Source organism: Erinaceus europaeus, chromosome 2, assembly GCF_950295315.1.
Source record: "Erinaceus europaeus chromosome 2, mEriEur2.1, whole genome shotgun sequence".
NCBI classification, from domain to species: Eukaryota; Metazoa; Chordata; class Mammalia; order Eulipotyphla; family Erinaceidae; genus Erinaceus; species Erinaceus europaeus.
Genome location: NC_080163.1, coordinates 133001447 through 133027082, shown reverse-complemented (window position 1 = coordinate 133027082; position 25636 = coordinate 133001447). Strand labels below are relative to the sequence as shown.

At 42.7% G+C, this 25636-nt stretch overlaps 1 protein-coding gene across 1 annotated transcript; it reads left to right on the top strand.

Moving 5' to 3' along the window:
• The first annotated feature begins 381 nt into the window (after nucleotides 1-381).
• AARS1 (alanyl-tRNA synthetase 1) lies at nucleotides 382-25527 on the top strand. The gene is made up of 19 exons (XM_060185183.1): nucleotides 382-572; nucleotides 2159-2304; nucleotides 5558-5749; nucleotides 7388-7532; nucleotides 7887-8032; nucleotides 8643-8751; nucleotides 10171-10321; nucleotides 12660-12784; nucleotides 13643-13787; nucleotides 14700-14878; nucleotides 17032-17145; nucleotides 18312-18518; nucleotides 19025-19209; nucleotides 21102-21210; nucleotides 22726-22839; nucleotides 23403-23522; nucleotides 23658-23744; nucleotides 24118-24231; nucleotides 24628-25527. The coding sequence occupies exons 1-19, from the start codon at nucleotides 426-428 to the stop codon at nucleotides 24811-24813; spliced, it is 2721 nt and encodes a 906-aa protein (XP_060041166.1). The 5' UTR covers nucleotides 382-425; the 3' UTR covers nucleotides 24814-25527.
• Nucleotides 25528-25636: the final 109 nt, after the last annotated feature.

The window sequence follows — 25636 nt, the reverse complement described above, 5'->3', positions numbered from 1 at the left end:
TATAAATCCTCAGTCTGAGTTAATACTAACTACTGATACCAGTCACTCACCAGGTTTTGCTGATTTTGCTCCCTTCTTTTATTTTTATTTTTTTCTTCCTCATCACCTTTACTACTGTATGAGCATGTTGAATTTTAGGATAAATCCTCAGAAAGATGGTAAAAGCCCTGACCAGATCACTGGAGACCTGGAAAGAGCCAGTTTTACTGCATCAACCTTTAGCTATTTCCTCAAATCTGGCAGACCTTTGACTGGCATAGGTGGTGCCAGCTGGCAGTGATGGCACTGTTCAGACCGGGAACAAGCTGCTCCTCTGTGGTTTCTTTCTCCTGAACCCCCATAGGGCCAGCTATCTCTAACAAGTTTCTGTTTTTCCCAATTAGTTCAAACCCATCTTCCTGAATACTATCGACCCATCTCATCCTATGGCAAAGCTGAACAGAGCTGCGAATACCCAGAAATGCATCCGAGCTGGGGGAAAACACAATGACCTGGATGACGTGGGCAAAGATGTCTACCATCACACATTTTTTGAGATGTTGGGCTCCTGGTCTTTTGGAGATTACTTCAAGGTAAACTCAAAGTAGATTTTGTAGGTTTTTCTTTTTGAAAGATATATTGTGGGGTAGATAACATAATGCAAACAGACTGTCATGCCTGAAGCTCTGAAGTCACAGGTTCAGTCCCCCACACCACAATAAGCCAATGCTGAGCAGTGCTCTGGTTTAAAAAAAAAAAAAATATATATATATATATATATATATATATATTTGTTTATTTATGAGAGATGCAGGATGAGAGAACCAGAGCATTACTTTGACAAATGTGATAACAGTATATAAGTCAGGAGTTCATGCATGCAAGTTTTATGCATCTTCATGGGCTGCCTGTTGGGGATATTAAACAAAATTTTTTTTTAAACACTTTATTTATTTATGAGAAAGATAGGAGGAGAGAGAAAGAACCAGACATCACTCTGGTACATATGCTGCCGGGGATCGAACTCAGGACCTCACGCTTGAGAGTCCAAAGCTTTATCACTGCGCCACCTCCCAGACCACACCAAATTTTTTTTTTTTGCTTTTTTTTTTTTTTTTTTTTACCAGAGCACTGCTCAGCTTTGGCTTAAGGCGGTGTGGGGGATTGAACCTGGGACTTGAGAGCCTCAGGCATGGAAGTCTCTTTGCATAACCATTATGCTATACCCTCACCCTCCAAATTTTTTTTTTTTAATATTTATTTATTTATTTCCTTTTGTTGCCCTTGTTGTTTTATTGTTGTAGTTATTATTGATATTGTTGTTGTTGGATAGGAAATGGAGAGAGCAGGGGAAGCCAGAGAGGGGTAGAGAAAGATAGGCACCTGCAGACCTGCTTCACCACTTGTGAAGCAATTCCCCTGCAGGTGGGGAGCTGGGGGCTCTAACCTGGGCCTCAAACCAGGATCCTTACGCTGGTCCTTGCACTACCTGTGCTTAACCTGCTGCGCTACCGCCCAACTCCCGCAAAATAGTTTTTTTCACCAAAGAAAATGAGTTCTAATTTTGCTTGTTTTAAATTATGAAATATTTTAATATAGGAAATTCAGGAATGAAGAACATTTATTAATTCTAAGACTTTCTGGTAGCAGTATCTGATTTGATAATTTCTGTGTGCATTTGAATTTTTTAAATTTTTCATTATTATTGGATAGAGACAAAGAGATTGAGAGGGGAGGGGAATATAGAGAGGGAAAGAGACAGAGAGATACCACTCATGAAGCTTTCTGCCTGCAGGTGGGGACCAGGGGATTGGACCTGGGTCCTTGTGGACTGTAATGTGTATGCTTAACCAATTGTGTCACCATCTGGTCCCTTGAATTTCTTATTTAAGCTGATTTTGAGTTTTGCTGAGTGGATGATGTGGATATTAGATTTTATATTTATATTCTGAGCTTCTGGGCATTTTCTACTAAAATAGACACTGGTTTGATCATGCTCTAAATTTATTGATTTAATCATCTTGAGAAAGAAGCCAGAGAGATCAGCTCTGCTCCAACAAATGTAATCAAATCCTGGATCTTACACATGAAAGTCTTGTGTTCTACCCCTTGAGTAACTTTTCTCTGGCCACGTGATTTTGTCATGCTCTGTATCTTTCTTTTTGTTCTTTTTGGGTAGGAATTGGCTTGTAAGATGGCTCTGGAACTTCTCACCCAAGAATTTGGCATTCCAGTCGAAAGACTCTATGTTACTTACTTTGGTGGGGATGAAGCAGCTGGCTTAGAGCCAGACCTGGAGTGCAAACAAATCTGGCAAAATCTGGGGTAAGAATACAGTTCATATATTGATAATATAGAACAGAGTTACTCCTAAACATAGTGCCAGGATGAGTTGTTATGACTTTGAGTCTATTGCCATTTTCTATTTGGGATTACACATTTTGAGATGGAGGTGGGAATAATAATGCTTTGATAAACTCATTGCTTCTCAGTGTCCAAGGACCCAGGTTCAATCCTCTGGTCCCCACCTGCAGGGGGGAAAGCTTCACAAGTGGTGAAGTTGAGTTGTAGGTGTCTATCTCTCCTCCCCTCTCAATTTCTCTGTCTATATCTAATAATAAATAAATAAAATAAAATAAAAAATTCATTGCTACTTAGTTTAATTTTTTAAAAGATTTATTCATTTATTTTATTAAAATTTTTTTTTTACTTTGTCTTTTTTATTATTTTTATTTTTATTTATTGGATAGAGACAGCCAGAAATCAAGAGGGAAGGGGGTGATAGGGAGAGAGACAGAGAGACACCTGCAGCCCTGCTTCACCACTCATAAAGCTTTCCCCCTGCAGGTGGGGACGGGGGACTTGAACCTGGGTCCTTGCGCTCAACCAGGTGCACCACCAACCGGCCCCTTAAATTTTTTTTTTATATAATTATTTATTTTCTCCTTTGTTGCCCTTGTTTTTTATTGTTGTTTTTTTTTTACTGTTGTTGTTATTGATGTCATCATTGTTTTTTTTTTAATTTATTATTGTTGTTATTAATGTCGTCATTGTTAGATAGGACAGAGAGAAATGGAGAGAGGAGAGGAAGACAGAGAGAAAGATAGACACCTGCAGACCTGCTTCACTGCCTGTGAAGCGACACCTCTGCAGGTGGGGAGTGAGGGCCTCAAACCGAGATCCTTATGCTAGTCTTTGCGCTTCATGCCACATGTGCTTGACTCACTGCACTACTGCCCAACTCCCTATTTATTCATTTATTAATGTGAAAGATAGGAGAGAAAGAACCAGATATCACTCTGGTACATGTGCTGCCGGGGATTGAACTCAGGACCTTATGCTTCAGAGTCCAATACTTTATCCACTGTGCCACCTCCTGGACCACTAGTTTATTTATTTAAGCCAATCCTTGCACTTTGCGCCACCTGCGTTACTGCCCTAATCTCTGTCCCTGACTTTTTGAATCCTGTTTCTCTTGGTTTCATATATAGCTATACTCTGTTAAACAAGCACATTTAAAAAAATATTTTTATTTGCCCCTCCCCCTTTCTTTCTCTGGGTCCTGATGGAATTGGAGTTCAGAGCCCTCTGGTCATCTTCTCCTAACATTTGCCTCTCTGGGAGTAAGGACCAAAAATTTTTTATGCTCCTGGAGACCATTTTTTCCTTTATATTGGACAAAATAGACAGAAATTGAGAGGGATGGGGAAGATAGAAAGGAGAGACACCTGCAGACTTACTTCACCACTTGTGAAGTGACCCCTTTGCAGGTGGGGAGCCAGAGGCTCAAACCAGCATTTTTGCTTTCATACTATGTGTGCTTAACCCAGTGCACCACCACCTGACTCCCTAGGATTTATCCTTACATTTGTATATTCTTATTTAATTGTGATCATAGCATATGTACATTTTGTATTGTACACTCTTAAAAAAATCATATTCTGTGTTCCAGGAGGTGGCACTGGGGATAAAGCATTGGACTCTCAAGCATAAGGTCCTGAGTTCAATCCCCGGCAGCACATGTACCAGAGTGATGTCTGGTTCTTTCTGTCCTCCTTTCTCATTAATAAATAAAATATTAAAAAGAAAAGTATTGCAGACATTCATAAAAAAATCATATTCTGGGAGTTGGGTGATAGTGCAGCGAGTTAAGCACAGGTGGGGCAAAGCACAAGGACTAGTCTTTATTATAAGGATCCTGGTTCTAGCCCCTGGCTCCCCACCTGCAGGAGAGTCACTTCACAACCAGTGAAGCAGATCTACAGGTGTCTATCTTTCTCTCCCTCTCTCTGTCTTCCCCATCTCTCTCCATTTCTCTCTATCCTATCCAGCAATAATGCCATCAATAACAATAATAACTACAACAATAAAACAACAAAATGGAATAAATAAATATTTAAAAAAATCATATTCTGCCTCTTGTATGTAGGCAGAGCATTAGTAATTAATGAATAGAATTTTTTAGAGATTTGTCTCCATCTGCGGGGGCCAGGTGGTGGCTCACCAGTAGAGTGCACATGTTACCACCATACTTGAGGACCCAGGTTCAAGTCCCCAGTCCATACCTTTGAGGGTAAGCTTTACAAATAGAAGAGAAATGCTGCAGATTTCTTTCTCTCTCCTCTCTTCTTGTTTCTATTAGAAAAGAAGAAAAGGGAGGGAAAAAAGAGATTGCTGGGAATGCTGAAATTATTGTGCAGACACCAAATCCCAGCAAAACACTGATGACATGAAAAAAGTCAGTTTGGTGTATTGCACCAAAGTAAAAGTCTCTGGGGTGGGTGGGTGGTGGGGGGAGAGAGAATACAGGTCCTGGAAAAGGATGACTTAGTGGGGGTTGTATTTTTATGTGGAAAACTGAGAAATGTTATGCATGTACAAACTATTGTATTCACTGTCAAATATAAAACATTAACCCACCAATAAAGGGGGGGAAAAAAGAAAAGAAAAAAATGAGCTATTAAAAAAAGTAGTTGAGGCTGGGTGGTGGTGCACCCTGTTAAATATACATGTTACAGTGTATAAGGACCCAGGCTCAGGCTTCTTGTGGGGGGAAGCTTCATGAGTGGTGAAGCAGTGTTTCCTTCAAGTGTCAATCTTTCTCCCTTTATCTCTCCTCTCCCTCTCAATTTTTCTGTTTCTATCCAAAATAATTTTTTTTTTTAAATCTCCTTTTATGAGATAACAATGTTGTGCACAATAGACTTTCATGCCTGAGGCTTGGAAATCCAGGCTCAATACCTAGCACTACCATAAGCCAGAGCTGAACAGGGCTCTCCTTTAAAAAATAAAATCATTTTCTTTTTAGGGGGTTGGGTGGTGGTGCACCTGGCTGAGTGCACATGTTACAATGTGTAAGGACCATTGGGCTCGAGTCCTCAGTTCCCACTCCCCACCTGCAGGGGGAAAGCTTCATGAGTGGGGAAGCAGGGGTACCGCTCTCTCTGTCTCTCTCCCTCTGTATCATCCCCTTGCCTCTCATTTCTGGCTGTCTTTATGAAAAAAAAATTCTCCTTTTATGGTGGATATAAATCTGGTCAGTGTCTATAACTGGACTTCTCTTCCCTGCTCTATACAGATTGGATGACAGCAAAATCCTCCCTGGCAACATGAAAGATAACTTCTGGGAGATGGGTGACACAGGCCCATGTGGTCCCTGCAGTGAGATCCATTATGACCGAATTGGTGGTCGGGACGCTGCACACCTTGTCAACCAGGATGACCCTAATGTGTTGGAGATCTGGAACCTTGTGTTCATCCAGTATAACAGGTGCCTTGGGGACCCTGCTCTGTGCCGATTAGGAGCAACAACTTGGGGATAGCTGGTGATGTACTTGGTTGAGCACAGATACTACTGTGCACAAGGACTTGGGTTAAAACTCTAGGGGCAAGCTTCACTTATAAGGAAATAGTGCTGCAGGTATCTCTCTCTTTCTCTTGCCCTCTCTGTCTCCCTCTCCCCTCTCAATTTCTCTCTGTCCTATGAAGTAAAAAAAAAGTTTAAAATATATTTTATAATTTAATTTTTATGTTAATTTATTATTATTATTATTTTTATTTATTTCCTTTTGTTGCCCTTGTTGTTTTATTGTTGTAGTTATTGTTGTCGTCGTTGTAGGATAGGACAGAAAGAAATGGAGAGAGGAGGGGAAGACAGAGAGGAGGAGAAGACAGAGAGGAGGAGAGAAAGATAGACACCTGCAGACCTGCTTCACCGCTCGTGAAGCGACTCCCCTGCAGGTGGGGAGCTGGGGTTCGAACCGAGATCCTTATACCGGTCCTTGTGCTTTGCGCCACCTGCGCTTAACCTGCTGCGCTACAGCCTGACTCCCAATTTATTATTATTTTTTAAATATTTATTTTATTTATTCCCTTTTTTTGCCCTTGTTGTTTTATTGCTGTTGTCATTGTTGGATAGGACAGAGAGAAATGGAGAGAGGAGGGGGAGACAGAGAGGGGGAGAGAAAGACAGACACCTGCAGACTTGCTTCACCACTTGTGAAGCGACTCCCCTGCAGGTGGGGAGCTGGGGGCTCGAACTGGGATCCTTATGCTTTGCGCCATGTGTGCTTAACCCGCTGCGCTACCACCCAACTCCCTGTTAATTTATTTTTTTAAAATTGTTTTTAAAAATAAATTTTAGGGAGTTGGGCGGTAGCACAGCAGGTTAAGTGCACGTGGCGCGAAGTGCAAGGACCTGTGTGAGGATCCTGGTTCGAGCCACTGGCTCCCCACCTGCAGGGGAGTGGCTTCACAGGCGGTGAAGCAGGTCTGCAAGTGTCTGTCTTTCTTTCCCCTCTGTCTTCCCCTCTTCTCTCCATTTCTCTCTGTCCTATCCAACAATGACATCAATAACAACAATAATAACTACAACAACAATAAAACAAGGGCAACAAAAGGGAAAAAATGAAAAATTAAAAAATAAATTTTAAAAATAAGTAAAAGAGCAACAACTTTCCTTCAGTAGTGTAGAGAAAAATAAACTCAGAGTATATAACTGTCTTCTCGGTCTTGTCTCTGAGGGCAGAAAAGCAGTACTGATCTAGGCACTAAAAGTATCAAAGAATCTTGTGGCATATCTTTCTTGTTTTTCATACTTCCTCTGGGACTGGGTAGTGTCTGTTCTTTACTTTTAGCCCATATAACAACTGTTGAAAGTTCATTCCTGTATTGTCTTTTTTGCTATATTTCGCACTGCTATTGTAAAGCTCATTTTGTTGGAGCTTTCCTCTTAAATGAACCCTCAATTACTTCTTCCCTATTTCCCTACATTCCTGTCCTCTCACCAGCCAGGCAGAGACAAATGGCAAATAGTTAATACCTGAAAACTATGCTTTGTGAGTTTTAACCAGCAGGGAGAGGTGGCAACCCTAGTCCTTATTTCAGCTTTTTTCTCTGGATCATACAGGGAAACTGATGGCATTTTGAAGCCTCTTCCCAAGAAAAGCATTGACACAGGGATGGGCCTGGAGCGACTGGTTTCTGTGCTGCAGAATAAGATGTCGAACTATGACACTGACCTTTTTGTTCCTTATTTTGAAGCCATTCAGAAGGTACTGGTGCTTTTGTTATTGTTGCAAATATTGGATGTTTCCAGGCAGGACTCTTAGCAGTACTGTCAGAGATAAAATAACTAGCTGCCTTGACAGCTAAGACCCCAGTAACCATCTGCTAACTTATTAATAACATGAGACTCCAGACACAAAGCACTGTAATTTGTTTATCGCAAGGAACTGACTGGAGACTTTACTCCCACCACTGTCACCTTTTTTGGGGTTAAATATTCTGGCAAGGGGCTTATCATTTATTGTAATTCTCCTTCTCTCAGAAGCTGTTCAAATAGGGCATCACCAAAAAGGATGCTTCCTAATAATCTGCTTTCTGTTTTTTGTTTTTTTAATCTGTAGGGCACAGGTGCCCGGCCATACACTGGGAAGGTTGGTGCTGAAGATACTGATGGGATCGATATGGCCTACCGAGTACTGGCAGACCATGCTCGCACTATCACGGTGGCGCTGGCCGATGGTGGTCGGCCTGATAATACAGGACGAGGGTAAGTCTCTTAGATGTGGGGCTGTCTCAGGACTGTTGCCATGAACTTTATGCATGAACTTTATGTCATGCCTTGTTATTTGCTTTGTCTTTCTTTGGAGAGTAGCCTTTTTTTAGGAAGAGAGTTTCAGTTATATTAAAGAATTGTCACTATATTAACTCCTAGCTGCTAAGTACAAAGTAACTCTATTTAAGGTTGTCTGATAGGATATTGCTGGGTAGGATAGGCAACTGACAGGGCCTGGGATCCTGAGCATCTTGTTTATACTTATTGTCTCTATCTTAGGGTCAGGACAGAGGTAGGAAAACAAACCAGGGTTGGTCGGTCTTGGACTAATGATACAGCTTTCCTAGGAACACAGGACTCAAGTTCAGGTCCCTGGTCCCCATGGCACTGGAGGAAATTTCCATACTGTAATCTCTCTCTATCTAAAAAAGTTGGCCTTGGACAGTGAAGCCCCAGTGATAATGAGGAGAAAGAAGGAAAGTTTCTGAAAGAGAAAAACAAAAAAAGTTGGTTATGGTGCTTTGGGTAGAATCCAAAGACCCATTGGAAAATAATCGACTGACTGGAATGTTGTCTAGCAGGGAACTGATTCTGCCTCTTACAGGTACGTGTTGAGACGGATTCTTCGCCGGGCTGTTCGATACTCTCATGAGAAACTCAATGCCAACAGAGGTTTCTTTGCTACATTAGTAGATGTTGTTGTCCAGTCTCTGGTAGGTATATTTCCCTGCTTACTTCTTCTGTAGTAAAGCACATGCCTTACAACAATTTGGGTGAGAGATAGGTTACCATTAATGAGAATTTTTAGAGGAGTTTCTGGCTTCATTGAGCCTTTATTTCTTTTTTTTTTTCTTTCTTTCTTTCTTTTTTTTTTTTATTTAAGAAAGGATTAATTAACAAAACCATAGGGTAGGAGGGGTACAACTCCACACAATTCCCACCGCCCAATCTCCATAACCCACCCCCTCCCCTGATAGCTTTCCCATTCTCTATCTCTCTGGGAGCATGGACCCAGGGTCATTGAGGGTTGCAGAAGGTAGAAGGTCTGGCTTCTGTAATTGCTTCCCCGCTGAACATGGGCATTGACTGGTCAGTCCATATTCCCAGTCTGCCTCTCTCTTTCCCTAGTAGGGTGTGTCTCTGGGGAAGCTGAGCTCCAGGCCATATTGGTGGGGTCTTCAATCCAGGGAAGCCTGGCCAGCATCCTGGTGGCATCTGGAACCTGGTGATTGAAAAGAGAGTTAACATACGAAGCCAAACAAATTGTTGAGCAATCATGGACCCAAAGCTTGGAATAGTGGAGAGGAAGTGTTAGGGAGGTACTCACTGCAAACTCTAGTGTAATTCTGCTTTCAGGTATATATTTTGCAGTAGTTTATGGATACGTGTGAACATAAGCTCTCTCTCACAGAAACTGGTGTATATCTAGGTTATGGGACTTTGTTAGAAAGTGAACCACCTGAGATGAAATTAGAGTGTACTATAAAAGGAAAGGTCTCACCCGAGTAATGAAGCTGAAGGGTTGTCATTCCACACGTGAAGTCTCTGGACACAGTCTGAGGTGAAGCATGTTGAGGTGGCAATCGTTGCGTTGGTTAGGTTGTGATCGGCGGATGCAATATTACCTGGTATGGATTGGGAGAGGCATACGGGAAAGTGGGCCCTATCCAAGGGTTCCAGGACTGGGGGAAGTAGGGGCTCTATAGTGGAGATGTGAGGTTCCTGCTGTCTTAGGGTTCAAAAGGACAATCGATCGTTAATGTTATCATCACATTATTTGGTAATTGGGTTAACTTTGAAAAGTCCTTTTGTTATGGTTTGCTGTACAGTATCCAGTATCTTGTATATATCTGTGCTATTGGATGCTTCTAATCTACTTGGTCTAGGCTTTTGAGAGAGCCCGCATATCAAATACACAGCCTATATATTAAAAAGATTCAGTTTGTGTTTTGAAAAACTTTGAGACATACAATTGATTTTCCCCCTCTCACATTAATTAACTACTGATTTATATGTCTACATTTTGCTAGGAGTGTACATAAACACCATTCCCACCACCAAAGGACTGTGACCCATCCCTCCCGCCCACTCCCACCCCCCACGAGCCTTTATTTCTGTTTCTCATTTGTCAGGGAGATGCATTTCCTGAGCTAAAGAAGGACCCAGATATGGTGAAGGACATCATTAATGAAGAAGAAGTGCAGTTTCTTAAGACTCTCAGTAGAGGGCGTCGCATCCTAGACAGAAAAATTCAGAGCCTGGGAGACAGCAAGACTATTCCTGGTAAGGACCAATTTGTTCCTTTCTCCTTCTAGATTGACTCATCATTATCAAAGGCTGAGCATAGCTTTCAGTGTAAAATGTTTATTAGGGCTAGGGTGACAGCATAATGGTTATGCAAAAGACTTTCATGCCTGAGGCTCTGAGGTCCAAGGCTCAATCCCCAGCATCACTATAAACCAGAGCTATATAGTTCTCTGGTTCCCCCACCCACCCTGTAAATGAATAATGTTTTAAAATTAAGGTTATTATAAAAAAGTTATTGTGGTATATTATTCAAGTCTAGCACTGTAGCTATTACATTACCTGGGCTGTGGAAAACTGTCCCAACAATACAGAAGTAAAAGGTAAAAATTCTCTGGATTTAGAGAGATGACTCAGAGGTGGACCACATGTTAGAGACGCAGGCTTAATCCCTGACACTGCATTAAAAGAATAATAATTGGGGGTTGGTAAAATAGCTCACTTAGTGTGCTGCTTTGCCATCTGTGCCACTCAAGTTCAAGCCTGGCCCCTACTACAGGGGGAAAGCTTTGCCAGTGGTGAAGCAATATTGGAGGTGTCTTTCTGTCTCTCTCCCTCTCTATCTCCCTCTCTCCTCTCTGGCTATCTCTATCCAACAAATGAATAAAAAGATAATTAAAAACAAAAACAAGTTGGGTCCTCCACTTACTGTAACACTTCAAACCCAGAACACAGGCTTTTTAAAAAAGATTTATTTGGGGGTCGGGCGGTGGCCCAGTGGGTTAACTGCATGTGGCTCAAAGCGCAAGGACCGGTGTAAGGACCCTGGTTCAAGCCCCAGGCTCCCCGCCTGCAGGGGAGTCGCTTCACAGGTGGTGAAGCAGGTCTGCAGGTGTCTGTCTTTCTCTCCCCCTCTCTGTCTTCCCCTCCTCTCTCTATTTCTCTCTGTCCTATCCAACAACGAACAACATCAACAATGGAAATAATAATAATAACTACAACGAGGCTACAACAACAAGGGCAACAAAAGGGGGAAAAATGGCCTCCAGGAGCGGTTGATTCATGGTGCAGTCATCGAGCCCAGCAATAACCCTGGAGGAAAAAAAAAAAAAAGATTTATCTGACGATATCAATTGCAACAACAATAATGACTACAACAACAATAATTAAAAAAACAAGGGCAACAAAAGGGAAAATAAATTAATTAGCAAAAAAAAAATTATGTGGTCTGGGAGGTGGCACAGTGGATAAAGCATTGGACTCTCAAGCATTAGGTCCTGAGTTTGATCCCCTGCAGCACATGTACTAGCAGAATATCTGGTTCTTTCTCTCCTCCTGTCTTTCTCATTAATAAATAAATAAAATCTTAAAAAGCAGATATTTAGGGAGTTGGGTGGTAGCGCAGCGTGTTAAGCACACGTGGTGCAAAGCACAAGGGCCGGGGTAAGGATCCTGTTTCGAGCCCTGGGCTCCCCACCTGCAGGAGGGTCACTTCACAAGTGGTGAAGCATGTCTGTAGGTGTCTCTCTTTCTCTCCCCCTCTGTCTTTACCTCCTCTCTCCATTTCTCTGTCCTATCCAACGACGACGACAGCAATAACAGCAACAATAGTAATAAAAGAACAAGGGCAACAAAAGGGAATAAATAAATATTAAAAATATTTTAAACCCAGATATTTTTTAAAAAGATTTATTTATTTTATTTGCTAGGACAGAGAGAAATTCAGAGGGAATGGGGAGACACAGAGACAACTGCTTCACTGCTCATGAAGCTTCCCCGCTGCAGGTGGGGACTAAGGGCTCGAACCACAGCACTGGCACTGAGTGACATGTACGCCACTGCCCAGCCCTGGGATTTTTTTTTTTAAGGTTTATTATTATCTTTAGTAAGTGATGTGTTTTTTGTTTTATTTTAAATGTCTATTAGTGTCAGAAGCAGAAAGTCAGAGCATTGGCACATGTGCTGTGGAGGATCAAACTTGGGCCCTCGTGTTTGAAAATCTAGTGCTTTATCCAGTGCATCACCTCCCAGTCCATACTAAGATCTATTTTTTAAAAATAATAACCATAAATTAAAAGGTTTATTTCAGATGAGATAAAATTTCGTATTTGAAGGATGAGAGAGAAGCCAGAATACCACTTTGGTACATGGCTCCGGGGGTTGAGCTGGGAGTCCAAGTGTGTACATTCTCCCCTGTACTAGTTGAGTTTTTCCTCCAACTGCTTGGTAAATTTTCTGGCAAACACACAGAAACAATGCTGTCTCACCTTGTTTTCAACCCCGTCTGACATTGCCAACACCCTCTTGGGAAGGGCTTAGAGTGGAACAGTGGGGGACCATGCATGTTATTCTGATGCAATTTTGTTGTGCTATGTAGGGGACACTGCTTGGCTTCTTTATGACACCTATGGGTTTCCAGTGGATCTTACTGGACTAATTGCTGAAGAGAAGGGCATGGTGGTTGATATGGATGGCTTTGAAGAGGAGAGAAAGTTGGCCCAGGTGAGAAATTTGGGGAGTGAACAGGAAATCCAACATCAAGTGACTTAGGACTTTGACTGCAAAGGAATTAAGAGCTTCCTACCACTAAAATCTTTGACATGTACATTTCTGAGTATTTGTTTATCAGAGCACCACTCAATTCTGATTTTTGGTGGTGCCAGGGATCAAACCTGAGACTTCTAGTGTGCAAATGCTATGCACCGTCTCCTAAGCCTAGAATCCTGATTTTCATCCATAGGCCTCAACTCTGGTGGTTATTCCCTCTAGGGGACATTCGGCAGTGATGTCTGATAATTTTTGGTATGCTCAATTAGATGCTGCCAGCATCGAACAGAGAGGCCAAGGATACTACTTCGAATTCTGCAGTGAACAGGACAGCCCTCTCATAACAAAGAATCACCTCATGAGATAATTGCTAATGTTGAAATAAAATAAATAAATAAAAACAAAACCGGAGAATTGGGCGGTAGTGCAGCAAGTTAAGCGCACATGCTGCAAAGCGCAAGGACCGGAATAAGGATCCTGGTTTCAGCCCCTGTCTCCCCACCTGCAGGGGAGTTGCTTCACAGTTGGTAAAGCAGGTCTGCAGGTGTCTCTCTTTCTCTCCCCCTTTCTGTCTTCTCCTCCTCTCTCCATTTCTCTCTTTCCTATCCAACAACTACAACATCAAAAGTAACAATAATAAATACAACAATAATAAAAACAAGGGCAACAAAAAGGAAATAAATAAGTGAATAAATGTTTTTTACAAAGCCTGGTCTAGAGCTTTATACTGGGCATATTTTAGGAATTTTGGGTTCTTGAGACATCTTTTTCTCATTAGTTTAGATAACTTATGCTTAATTTTCTTACTGGCAGTTGAAGTCGCAAGGGAAGGGAGCTGGTGGGGAAGACCACATCATGCTGGACATTTATGCTATTGAGGAGCTCCGGGAAAAGGATCTGGAAGCAACAGATGATTCCCCAAAATATAATTACCATTCAGATTCCAGTGGTAGCTATGGTATGTTACTGTATTCTTGGGGGGGGGGGGGTTGGGGGTAGGTGTGTTTGAGACAGAACTGAAGATTAAAACCCAGTGTGCTTATGGCAGCCTCTCTGTACTGATGATGTGTAATTTTATACTCATATTTTTTGTCCATTGATTGCTTTAACTTTTTTTTGAGTAATTATATAGTCATAGGAAATTGTACACAAACAAAAAAGGAAATTCCTATTTCCTTCACCTAATTCCCCATAATTGTAATACCTGGCAAAACTAAGGAAGCTGGGAGTCGGGTGGTAGGTAGCGCAGCGGGTTAAGTGCCGGTGGCGCAAAGCACAAGGACCGGCATAAGGATGCCGGTTCGAGCCCCCGGCTCCCCACCTGCTGGGGAGTCGCTTCATAAGTGGTGAAGCAGCTCTGCAGGTGTCTATCTTTCTCTCCCCCTTTCTGTCTTCTCCTCTCTCCATTTCTCTCTGTCCTATCCAACAATGACATCAATATCTACAATAAAATAACAAAAGCAACAAAAGGTAATAAATAAATATTTTAAAAAACTGAGGAAATTAACTTTGATACAATCCTTATTACTGCTCAGTTTTGTACTAGGAAGTACATATTAGTTGCTCAGAGTTAGGGTCATCAGCTATCCCAGTTTTACTAAATTTTTCAGTTTTAATGTCAAATTCTCCTGTGCTGAGAACTCTCTCATTCCTAAGCAAACTGGGACCATTGGTCATCTTACCGAGTAGTGTATTTTCTGCTGGAAAACCAGTGTGCAAAGTCTTTTCATGAAGTCAGCTTCTCATGAGCTGACTTCCAAAATTAAATTACACAGTTAAGACCTAAGGAGAACATGAGAAATAGAATAATAATAAAAAGTCAATAGTGTATGGAATGAGGCACTAGTCTTATTTCCCTTCTTCTATATAGTGTTTGAGAGCACATTGGCTACAGTGATGGCTTTGCGCAGGGATAAGATGTTTGTGGAAGAGGTGTCCACAGGCCAAGAGTGTGGGGTCGTGCTGGACAAGACCTGTTTCTATGCTGAGCAAGGAGGTCAGACCTATGATGAAGGCTACCTGGTGAAGGTGGATGACAGCAGTGAAGATGTGAGTCTACAGTTCTCCTTTTTAGCTGGGGAGAGAGATCTGACAAAAGGCTGGGCCTGGGGACCAGACACGTTTGGGTTGGATTCCATGGTCAGTGTATGTACAACTGGGGGACTTGCTTCTTATACCAGGTTGCTTCCACAGCCACTAGGTTCCCTTTTAGCAGTTTCCTTGTAGTTCCACTATATGGGTTCATCCTGGTTGCCTCTAGGCATCCTTTTTAAGTAAATAGTATCATCTCTCAGCTTTCTGGGTCTGGCAGTGGCACACCCAGTTGAGCTCACACATTATTTCCATTCAAGCCCCTGTTCCTCACCTACAGGGGGGAGAAACTTTATGAGCAGTGAAGCAGGTCTGCAGGTTCCTATCTTTCCCTTTCTTCTTCTTTTTTAAAAATACATGATTGAATTTTATTTATTTATTTATTTTTATATTACTCTATTTCTTTTTTCTACATCTCCCTCCCCTCTCAATTTCTGTCTTCTCAAAAAATAGAAAAGAGAGAGAGACAGCAAAAAAGAAAAGAAAGGACTGCTTGGAACAGTGGATGCTGGTTATCACTTAGCCCTAGCGATAACCCTGGTGGCAATTAAAATTATTATAATAGGGGGTCGGGTGGTAGTGCAGCAGGTTAAGTGCACGTGGTGCAAGGACCAGCGCAAGAATCCTGGTTCGAGTCCCCTGCTCCCCACCTGCAGGGTAGTCGCTTCCCCTCCTCTCTCCAATTCTGTCTGTCCTATCCAACGACAACGACATTAATAATAACTACAACAATAAAACAAGGGCAACACAAGGGAATAAATAAATATTTTAAAAATCTTAAATAAAAATAATTATAGCAGTAAGGAGAATCAGCTCTCTTAAAAGGACAGATGTACTTACAGAAGACTGAGCCTCAGGGTTGGGTGGTGGCACACCCATTTATTTGAGCACACACATTACCAAGTGCCAAGGACCTGGGCTCAAACCCCCCCCCTGCTCTCCCACCTGCAGGGAGGAAGTTTTATAAGCAGTAAAGCAAGTACTGCAGGTGTGTTGGTATGCTTCTAATTCTGCTTTTAAAAACCCCTTCTGTTTCATTTGGTTTAATCCCCCCTGCATTCTATTTACATAACCTCTGTTAACAAGCACCACCCTCCCTCCAGGGCATTGGTGGTTCAGTGGTAGAATTCTTGCCTGCTCCGCCCCCTCTCCTTGTCATACCCTGATTTTCACCAGTCACTTTTCTCTCCAACCTCTCTGCATCGCATCCTGTTCCCACCCTACTGGGCTAGTATATTTATAAGGACAAAATTGTTTGTAGTTTTTAGTTTAGCTTAGCTTGGTATATAGATTGCGCTGCGTCTTGCATGAATAAAGAGATACTGCGTACAACCCAGCCATGAGTCTCGGGTCGTCTGTTACCCGCCCGTGAAGCCAGCCCCACGAAAACAACACAGGTGTCTTTTAAAAAAATTTTTTTTTAATTTAGTTTCCCTTTTGTTGCCCTTGTTGTTTTTTTTTTAATTTTTATTGTTACAGTTATTATTGTTCTTATTGATGTCATTGTTGTTGGATAGGATGGAGAGAAATAGAGAGAGGAGGGAAAGGCAGAGATAGGGAGAGAAAGATAGACACCTGCAGACTGGTTTCACCGCCTGTGAAACGACTTCCCTGCAAGTGGGGAGCCGGGGCTTGAACCGGGACCCTTATGCCAGTCCTTGCGCTTGGCGCCAAGTGGGCTTAACTTGCTGCGCTACCGCCCGACTTCCTGCAGGTGTCTTTCTATCTCTCTCACTCTCTATCTGCCTTATCAAATAAGGGGAAAAAATGGCCACTGGGAGCAGTGGATTCATGTGTAGTCACTGAGCCCCAGTTCTTCTTCTAGCGTTTGCCCTAACTGAGCCCCAGTAATAATGGGTGGCTAAAACAAAGAAAGAAAAGAAAGCTGAGCCTCTATCTCTGTTGCTGCTTTCTGTGGCATTTGATGAGTTACCTAGTCTCCTGGGCTCCAGGTTCCTTATCATATATATATATATATATATATATATATATGAATATATATATATATTTATTTTTATACCTAAACACATATATATTTATGTTTATACCTAAACACATAAACACTTGAAATTAATTTTTAAACTTTTTTGTATCTTCCTTGGCTGCCTTAGAAAACGGAGTTTACAGTGAAGAATGTTCAGGTGCGAGGAGGGTATGTGCTGCACATAGGAACAATCTATGGCAACCTGAAAGTGGGGGATCAGGTCCGGCTGTTCATAGATGAGGTGAGTTGCTGGTCAGCATTGGTTCTGGTTAGGAGTCACTTTCTTCTTTACAACAAAGCAAGACAAATGTACCTTTAGTAAGTGTAATTGGCATAAAGCTTTTAAGAGGAGCCAGGTGGTGGCACACCTAGTAAGCGCACATGTTACAATGCACAAGGACCCAGGTTCGAGCCCCTGGTCCCTACCTGCAGGGGAAAAGCTTTGCAACTGGTGAAGCAGGGCTGCAGGTGTCTGTCTCTTTCTCTCTTCTTCTCTGTCTCCCCCTACCCTCTTGGTTTCTGGCTGTCTCTGTACAATAAAGATAACTTAAAAAAAAATTTTTTTTAAGCTTTAAGATAGTGGGAGCATCATGGTGGTTTGATATACAAATTGTACATTGTGAAAGAGACTTACCTTATTTAGCTTTAATTTGATCTACCGTTATTGCCACTCATAAGTGAAATCATAAGATTACTATATATAAACATTGCAGGAAAATATTTCATAGGGGATATAAGTCTTTATTCTTACACCACAGTGGTTTCAGTTGAGATCCTCTGGGCTTATTTTGACTGATAGTTGTCTTTCTCCAAGTTAATCCAAAATACTGCTTTAGGAGCACAGGAATCTATATAAGAAATGGGCCAGGTGGTGGTGTCCCTAGTTAAGCGCTCACATTACAATGCTCGAGGACCCGGGTTCAAGCCCTTGGACCCTGCCTGCAGGGGAAAAGCTTCACAAGTGAAGCAGGGCACAAGGACTGGCGTAAGCATAAGGATCCCAGTTTGAGCCCCCGGCTCCCCACTCTGGGAGTCGCTTCACAGGCAGTGAAGCAGGTCGGCAGGTGTCTGTCTTTCTCTCCCCATCTCTGTCTTCCCCTCCTCTCTCCATGTCTCTCTGTCCTATCAAGCAACAACATCAATGACAACAATAATAAAAACCACAAGAAAGAAAAAACCAAGGGCAACAAAAAAGGAAAATAAATAAAATATTTAAAAATAATAATAAAGTATTGTGGTATTTCACTTGCCTAAGAAGAGATGTAAATTCAAATACCATCATACAAAAAAACAGTAAGTCAAACCATCTATGTTGGGGACTGTTTGTATTTGGCAAGAAGGGGAGCAAGGTATTGGAGCATACTTAGCCGTCTGTCACAGTCTACTAGCTAACTCTGCTGTTGACAGCCCCGACGGAGACCTGTCATGAGCAACCACACAGCTACCCACATTCTGAACTTTGCCCTGCGCTCTGTCCTTGGAGAAGCTGACCAGAGAGGTTCCCTTGTTGCTCCTGACCGCCTTCGGTTTGACTTCACTGCAAAGGGAGCTATGTCCAGCCAGCAGATCAAGAAGGCTGAAGAGATTGCTAATGGAATGATTGAGGCTGCCAAGGTAGTTTGGATTATTTATAAACCCTTGGGTCATATACTTCCTTCCTACACCATTATTTTCTATCCATTGGGCCTCACCAATCTGTATGCTCTCACCAGTTGTACCATATTCTGGCCTGCACAGAGCTTTACTTAAGACAGGGATTCTCAGTTGTGCTGGATAACAGACAGTGATGGCGGTCAGTGGAGGCCCTAGGTCCTGGTGAGTGAACAGACAGATTTTTACTTCATTCATTCCTTATGACAAGCAGGGCTCCTCTAGTTATGTCTGTTTTGTACATAGCACATTCCTCTAAGGTTTTATTTGTAGATTAATAGTGAAGACTCCTCTTTTGATCCCCATGGGCTTTACATGTGCTGCTTTATTTCAAAAGACTCAATACATTATAGGCAGAACCAGAATTACAAATGCAAAGGCCTGCTTGCAAGACTACAGATGTCCTGTGGCAGCCTGCTATACTCCAGAGAACTTTTCACAGTTTGTTTTCTATATTCTTTCCTTGGCAGCCTGTCTATACTCAGGATTGCCCTCTGGCAGCTGCTAAAGCCATCCAGGGCCTGCGGGCAGTGTTTGATGAAACCTATCCTGACCCTGTACGAGTTGTCTCCATTGGGGTCCCTGTGTCCAAGCTCTTGGATGACCCCTCCAGTCCTGCTGGCTCCCTCACTTCTGTTGAGTTCTGTGGGGGAACGTGAGTACTACTAGGGGAGGAGTAGATGGGCTCCCCTGTTAATTTGGTGTTACTTTAAGGATGTGGGTAATAAGCTCGAGTAACTGCTTTAAAAAATATATTATTGGAAAAATATATATATATATTATTGGGGCAGGGATAGACAGCATAATGGTTATGCAAAGAGACTCTCATGCCTGAGGCTCCAGAGTCCCAGGTTCAATCCCCTGCACCACTATAAGTCAGAGCTGAGCAGTGCTCTAGTAAATAAAAAAAATTAAAAAATTTAAATATATATATATAATTGGGTGGTCTGGGAGGTGGCACAGTGGATAAAGCATCGGACTCTCAAGCATGAGGTCCTGAGTTCAGTCCCCGGCAGCACATGTACCAGGATGATGCCTGGTTCTTTCTCTCTCCTCCAATGTTTCTCATTAATAAATAAATAAAGTCTTTAAATATATATTATTGGGGGTCAGGTGGCAGCACAGTGGGTTAAGTGCACATGGCGCAAAGCCCAAGGACTGGCGTAAGGATCCCAGTTTGAGCCCCTGGCTCCCCACCTACAGGGGGGTCACTTCACAAGCGGTGAGGCAGGTTTGTAGGTATCTGTCTTTCTCTCCCCCTCTCTGTCTCCTCTCTCCATTTCTCTCTGTTCTATCCAACAACGAAGACAACAACAACAACAATACTAATAACTACAACAATAAAACAAGGGCAACATAAAGGGAATAAATAAATAAATATTAAAAAAAAAAAACTTTGGCATGAAAATCTCTTGCATAACCATTGTGATCTCCTCAGCCTTTGACTGATGGTCTTTAGAGCATAGGAACCACCTTTCAAAAACAGAGATGTAGGCTTAGATGGGCTAGGGTTAAATTTGTTCATACAAAAAATCTGAAATTAAGTGGTCCGAGAAGTGGTGCAGTGGATAAAGCAATGGATTCTCAAGCATGAGTTCACGAGTTCAGTCCCCAGCAGCACATGTACCAGAGTGCTATCTGTGATATCTGGTTCTTTCTCTCTCTCCTCTTATCTTTTTCATTAATAAATAAATTTAGGGAATCGGGCAGTAGCACAGCGGGTTAAGTGCACATGGCGCAAAGCAGAAGGACCTGCACAAGGATCCTGGTTTGAGCCCCCGGCTCCCCACCTACAGGGGAGTCGCTTCACAGGCGGTGAAGCAGGTCTGCAGGTGTCTAACTTTCTCTCCCCCTTTCTGTCTTCCCCTCCTCTCTATTTCTCTCTGTCCTATCCAACAATGACTACAACAATAAAACAACAAGGATAACAAAAGGGAATAAATGAATAAATTTTAAAAAACGTTAAAAAAAAGATTTCTTTAAAAAAAAATCTGGTATTCATGGGGAGCTGGGCAGTAGCACAGTGGGTTCAGCATACATGGCGACAAAGTGCACAAACCGTGTAAGGATCCTGGTTAGAGCCCCTGGCTCCACCTGCAACGGGGATTGCTTCATGTGCGATGCAGTAAGTCTGCAGGTGTCTTATCTTTCTCTCCCCTATCTGTCTTCCCCTCCTCTCTTCATTTCTCTCTGTCCTGTCCAACAACAATGACACCAATAACAACAATAATAATAACAGATAAACAACAAGGACAACAAAAGGGAAAAAGTAGCCTCCAGGAGCAGTGGATTTGCAGGCACCAAGCCCCAGCAATAACTCTAGAGCCAAAAAAAAAAAAAAAAACAACAAAAAAAACACAACTGAAATTCCCTTAAACATTAAGGGTTTTTTTTCCCCCACTTTCCCTGAAGGTTCCTATTGAAAGCAGATACCTCATAAGAATTGTATCTACCAGCTAAGGACTACTGTGGGTGGGCACGGTGGGCAGTAAAAACCAGGACCCCTAGACTGCTTTGTTACAAAATACTTTTGTGTTCTGCCATCAGACACCTGCAGAATTCCAGTCATGCAGCAGCATTTGTGATTGTGAGTGAAGAAGCTATTGCCAAAGGCATCCGGAGGATTGTAGCTGTCACAGGGGCAGAAGCTCAGAAGGTGAGCAGTTTGTGTAGATTGGTGGCTAACTTGAATCTGATAGGAGAAACTTGGGTCTTGAAGCTATAGTGCAGACAGACATGTGGCCATAGAAGTCAGAAGTGGGGAGTTGGGTGGTGACGCAGCGGGTTAAGCGCACGTGGCGCAAAACGCAAGGACCGGCATAAGGATCCCTGTTTTAGCCCTCGGCTCCCCACCTGCAGGGGGGTCGCTTCACAAGTGGTGACGCTGGTATGCAAGTGTCTGTCTTCCTCTTCCCCTCTCTGTCTTCCCCTTCTCCATTTTTCTCTGTCCTATCCAACAACAATGACATCAATAACCACAACAAAAACAAGGGCAACAAAAGGGAAAATAAATAAATATTTTAAAAAAATTTTTTTAAAGTCAGAATTGGAAGTATAGACAGTGCTGCTCCCAGGATGTCTTCCATTTACTCTTACCTGGCTTAAATAAGCCATCACCATGCAAAACTTCTTGCCATTTGAGGTTTATTCTTTACAAGATATATATATATATATGAGGTTGGAGGGGATAGCATAATGGTTATTCAAACAGATTCTCATGCCTGTGATGCCAAGGTCTCAGGTTAAATCCCCCAAACCACCATAAACCAGAGCTGAGCAGTACTCTGTAGAAAGAGAGACAAAGAAAATATATATGTCTGTGTAGGGGCTAGGCAATAGTGCATCCAATTGAACATACATGTTAACACACACAAGGACCCAGGTTCAAGCCCCCACTCCCCACCTCAGGGAGAAGCTTTATGAGCACTGAAGTATTGCTACAGGTGTCTCTTTCTCCTTCATTATCTCTACTTCCCCTCTTATTTTCTTACAGGCCTATAAAATTAAATAATTATATTTTTAATAGGTTTATTATTTTTTAATTTTTAACAAGATTTCATTAGAATGAGAAAGAGCCAGGCATCACTCTGGTACATGTGCTGCTGGGGACTAAACTCAGGACCTCAAGCTTGAGAGTCCAGTGCATTGTACACTGCACCACTTCCCAGACCACTAAAATTTAAAAAATAAATGTAAATTCTGCTTTCCACTCCATGATATAGCCGTTGTGTCTGGCATGGTAAATCATAATTTGGCTGTTACTTCCATTGGCCTCAGCATTCTCACCCACATCTCCCCAGAGGTGCCTGACTATGGAGAATGGGAACAGTTGCTCTGGGGCAGTTTACTTGGTGCTAAGTTTGAGAGGTGACCATTTCATGAGATAAGCAAGACTCTGGACTGAAATTCTGTTGTTATCCCTTGAATCTGAGTTGGTGTAGCTGTTTTGTTGGCCAGGGTTGTGAGAAAGGTGCTCCTTTCTTGGGCACAAGATTATAAGCATTTACACCCTGTAGGAAACTTCCAGTCTTGGTGAAGTGTTTGTTATTTCATAGCCTGCCGTCAGCATTTGCCATGGTTATTTATAGACAGAATAGTGAATGTGAAGTTTCCTTGACCTGGAGTCTCTAACCCTCACTTTCCTTCCTTGCCCTCCACCCCCCTCCGCCAGGCCCTCAGGAAAGCAGAGAGCTTGAAGAAGTCTCTCTCTGTCATGGAGGCCAAAGTGAAGGCTCAGACTGCACCAAACAAGGATGTACAGAAAGAAATTGCTGACCTTGGTGAGGTAGGGGCAGCCTCCCTTTCTTCCTCCTAGCTGCTGTTTCCTAGGCATCATAAATAAGACACTCTTTGTTTTTAAGAAATTCTAGCATCCTGGTTCTCATTGAAGTAGGCCTTTGGGCTACTTCCTTTGACCTCTAGCTTTACAAAGGGAACTCTGTAGATCCTGGCCTGTGGATACCTGGAACCTCTGCCAATGGCAGGAGTGCCTATTCCAAGCACAAGTGGACACTGGTGTGGTTTGGGAAGAAGTGCTTTGGGTGCCCACTATGTATGTCCATGCTTCTTGGTATTTGTTAGTATCCAGGGATGTCCTGTAAGGCTATCACTGGCTGTGTTCATTGACCCTTTGTCTCCAGTCCTACTTGTTACAACTACTGTACTTGCTCTTAAAGTGCATGTTATCAAGGCTAGCAAGCAGCTTTTTGTTTTCTCCTTCCTCTTTCACTCCTTTTTTCTTCCCTTCCTCTTTTCTAGACACTAGTCAGAGAAGGAGTTTAGAATTCAAAGCTAAAATCTTAGCACTTTGGGGTCCAGACCCAAATGGTCTTCTGGTTCTGGTTACAGGCCCTGGCTACTGCAGTCATCCCTCAGTGGCAGAAGGATGAGTTCCGAGAGAACCTCAAATCTCTGAAGAAGATCATGGATGACCTAGACCGTGCTAGCAAAGCGGATGTCCAGAAGCGAGTGAGTTCTGGTAGTAGTGGCTAGAAAGGAGCCAATAAGATTTGCTGGGAAAAACTGTGTAGACTACTTACTATCTGATTGTGGGAGACTAGAACTTTGATCTGAAGCTTCTTTACTGGAATTCCTTCTTTGCAGGTGTTGGAGAAGACAAAGCAGCTCATTGACAGCAATCCCAACCAACCCCTTGTCATCCTGGAGATGGAGAGTGGTGCTTCAGCCAAGGCAATTTAGGGTTTGGGTTGTTAGACACTGCTCTGAGCCTGTTTACTGCCTGCATCCTCCCTTGGGACCTTATCAGCCCTCCAGTGGCTAAAGTGTGAGCTTGGTTGCTCTAAGTATTGTGGTTGCCTTAGGGTCTACTCTTAAGATTGCAATCAAGCTGATCACATAGCTAGAGATCTAAGATCCTAGCAGTGGAAAGCAAATCCCAGAGCTGGAATTTGTACAAGGCCCTGTGCTTAGATCTTTTGCATTTAGGCTCTTCAGACTTATGCTTACTTTTATTAGGGTGTGGGGATGAGGGATACTCTGAGAAATGAGCTTGCAAACTTGCCTGCACTTATGCCCATGCCCTAACATCCAGTTCTCTTTACAGGCTCTGAATGAAGCCTTGAAGCTCTTCAAGACACATTCCCCCCAGACATCTGCCATGCTTTTCACAGTGGATAATGAGGCTGGCAAGATCACCTGCTTATGTCAAGTCCCCCAGGTGAGACTGCAGTAATCTCCCAAACCTTACAACAATGTGCCATCAAGAAGTGATGATGTGTAGCTTTTCTGAGGGAGTTCAGTTTATAGGATTGTTTGTCAAGATTAATATCTTTTTGTGCAACTGCTATTAGAAATGGCTGTTCTTCCACCTACCTGGTGGTCACATCTTCCAATGTCCCTTTCCCTCCTTGATGAATATTTTTGACTGTCCTGGCTGATACATGGCTTGCTACCTGGTATGCTTCATCTTGGCCATAATGCCAGCTGTAAGGTCTGGGTCAGTCTCTGTCAGAAATGGGTATCTCTGGTTCCCATATCTTTTTCCTACCTATCTTCTTGCCTCCCTCAATCCTGTCTTCTATCCTGACTCCCATTTCCCCTTCTTGTGTTTCAGAATGCAGCCAATCGGGGCCTGAAAGCCAGCGAGTGGGTACAGCAAGTATCAGGCCTGATGGATGGCAAAGGTGGTGGCAAAGATGTGTCCGCTCAGGCCACAGGCAAAAATGTGGGCTGTCTACAGGAGGCGCTGCAGCTGGCCACTTCTTTTGCCCAGCTCCACCTGGGAGATGTGCAGAACTGAAGGAAGTGACAGCTTCCTCTAGGAAGTTTCTGCCCTTTACCCAGATATATCCGTCCAGCCAGAAGCTCTCCATCAGCCACAAGGACATCGCGGGACCTTTAAATCATCACATATGTCCTCCTAACCCAGCAGTAACTGGAAGTCAACCTGATAGCTGGCTTATGACTCAACACCCACATTACATTTCTATCCTGAGTCTTTCACATCAGCATCATCTGTCTAGAACTACTACCCCGGCTGTTGCTATTTATCACTGTCAGTCTCAAGACTGTAGATAAAAGTTCCCTGCGGACCTGAGCCTCTGGTCTGCAAAGGGATTTGGGGCGGGGGAATGGGGGAGCTGCAGAGAATAAAAGGACCATGTGCAATATTTGATGCCATGTGATTTCAAGCATTTCCTCCCACCCCTCCACTTGGTGCTCCCTTGTTTGATACCTATGACTCCCTGGATGTTGGTCAAACAAATGGTGTAGCTTCTGCTGGTTTCTGGTTGTAGTCCTTGCTATCCAGTCTTAAGCGCCTGAATGTTGGAAATGGCTTCTGGGATGGTCTCAAGACATTTGTGGAAGTGAAGTGAGATAGGGACAGTTACTTATTAGTCATTCAATAGAAGATGATTCAAGGAGTTATTGGAAGCAGAAAGGCTCTCATGGAGTCTTTTGTAGGTGAATCTTTTCAGTCCTTATGTTTATGTCCTTTCCTCTTCCTCCTCTTTTTTTTTTTTTTTTTTTTTGGTTATAGTATTTAACTCAGGGTGGGGGTGGTTGAGGGTCTGATTTTTTTTAATTTTTTTTTTAATTTTTAAAAAATATTTTATTTATTC

What these genes read in the sequence shown, in the direction of transcription:
- AARS1 (XM_060185183.1), top strand. Translation starts at nt 426, where the DNA reads ATGGCAAAGCTGAACAGAGCTGCGAATACCCAGAAATGCATCCGAGCT. An exon ending in GAATGATTGAGGCTGCCAAG is followed by an intron (nt 18,519 to 19,024) that starts GTAGTTTGGATT and finishes TTTCCTTGGCAG; the next exon opens with CCTGTCTATACTCAGGATTG. An exon ending in GCTTATGTCAAGTCCCCCAG is followed by an intron (nt 24,232 to 24,627) that starts GTGAGACTGCAG and finishes CTTGTGTTTCAG; the next exon opens with AATGCAGCCAATCGGGGCCT.